Source organism: Plasmodium reichenowi (assembly GCF_001601855.1).
Source record: "Plasmodium reichenowi strain SY57 chromosome Unknown, whole genome shotgun sequence".
Lineage (NCBI taxonomy): Eukaryota > Apicomplexa > Aconoidasida > Haemosporida > Plasmodiidae > Plasmodium > Plasmodium reichenowi.
This window is the reverse complement of record NW_017962485.1, coordinates 1-517: the sequence shown is the minus strand read 5'-3', so window position 1 is coordinate 517 and position 517 is coordinate 1. Positions and strand designations below refer to the sequence as shown.

The 517-nt window shown below is 17.8% G+C and overlaps 1 protein-coding gene across 1 annotated transcript; it reads right to left on the bottom strand.

The window, feature by feature from the left end:
• Positions 1-370: 370 nt before the first annotated feature.
• On the bottom strand, positions 371-517 carry PRSY57_0027200 (rifin; the record flags this gene model as incomplete). Its single annotated transcript, XM_020114329.1, has 1 exon — positions 371-517. A coding segment is annotated over one exon (147 nt), but the record flags the coding sequence as incomplete, so codon positions are not given.

Sequence of the window (517 nt, the reverse complement as noted above, 5' to 3'; positions counted from 1 at the left end):
TTATAATATAATATATTTCATATTTCTGTTATTAGTTATTACTTTCTAAAACAACTCTTATAGAGAATTTAATAAATATATGTTATATTATGTTCTTAAATAATTAAATGTAATTATATATATATATATATATAAGAATTATTTAAAATAAATTAACAAATACATTATTTATTAAAGTAAAAAGGTCTTTAAAATAAGGATAAAAATCAATAAATAAATAGGATGGTAACAAAATAAATTATATATATAAAAATCTAATAAATATAAAAAAAATATATAGTTATTGATAATGGGGAAAAAAACATGGTACATTAAACTAAATGTTATACATACACAAAACTATATATCAAGAATATCAAACGTCACATATCTATTCTTTTAATAGTTTTATATATTGGAGTTTTTTCTTCATTTTTTTCTTTCGTCGATAACGTAAAATCTTATATATTATTACCATAATTAAAACTATGACCACTATTGCAACAATCGAAGCAATAATACTAATGTGGTAACCACC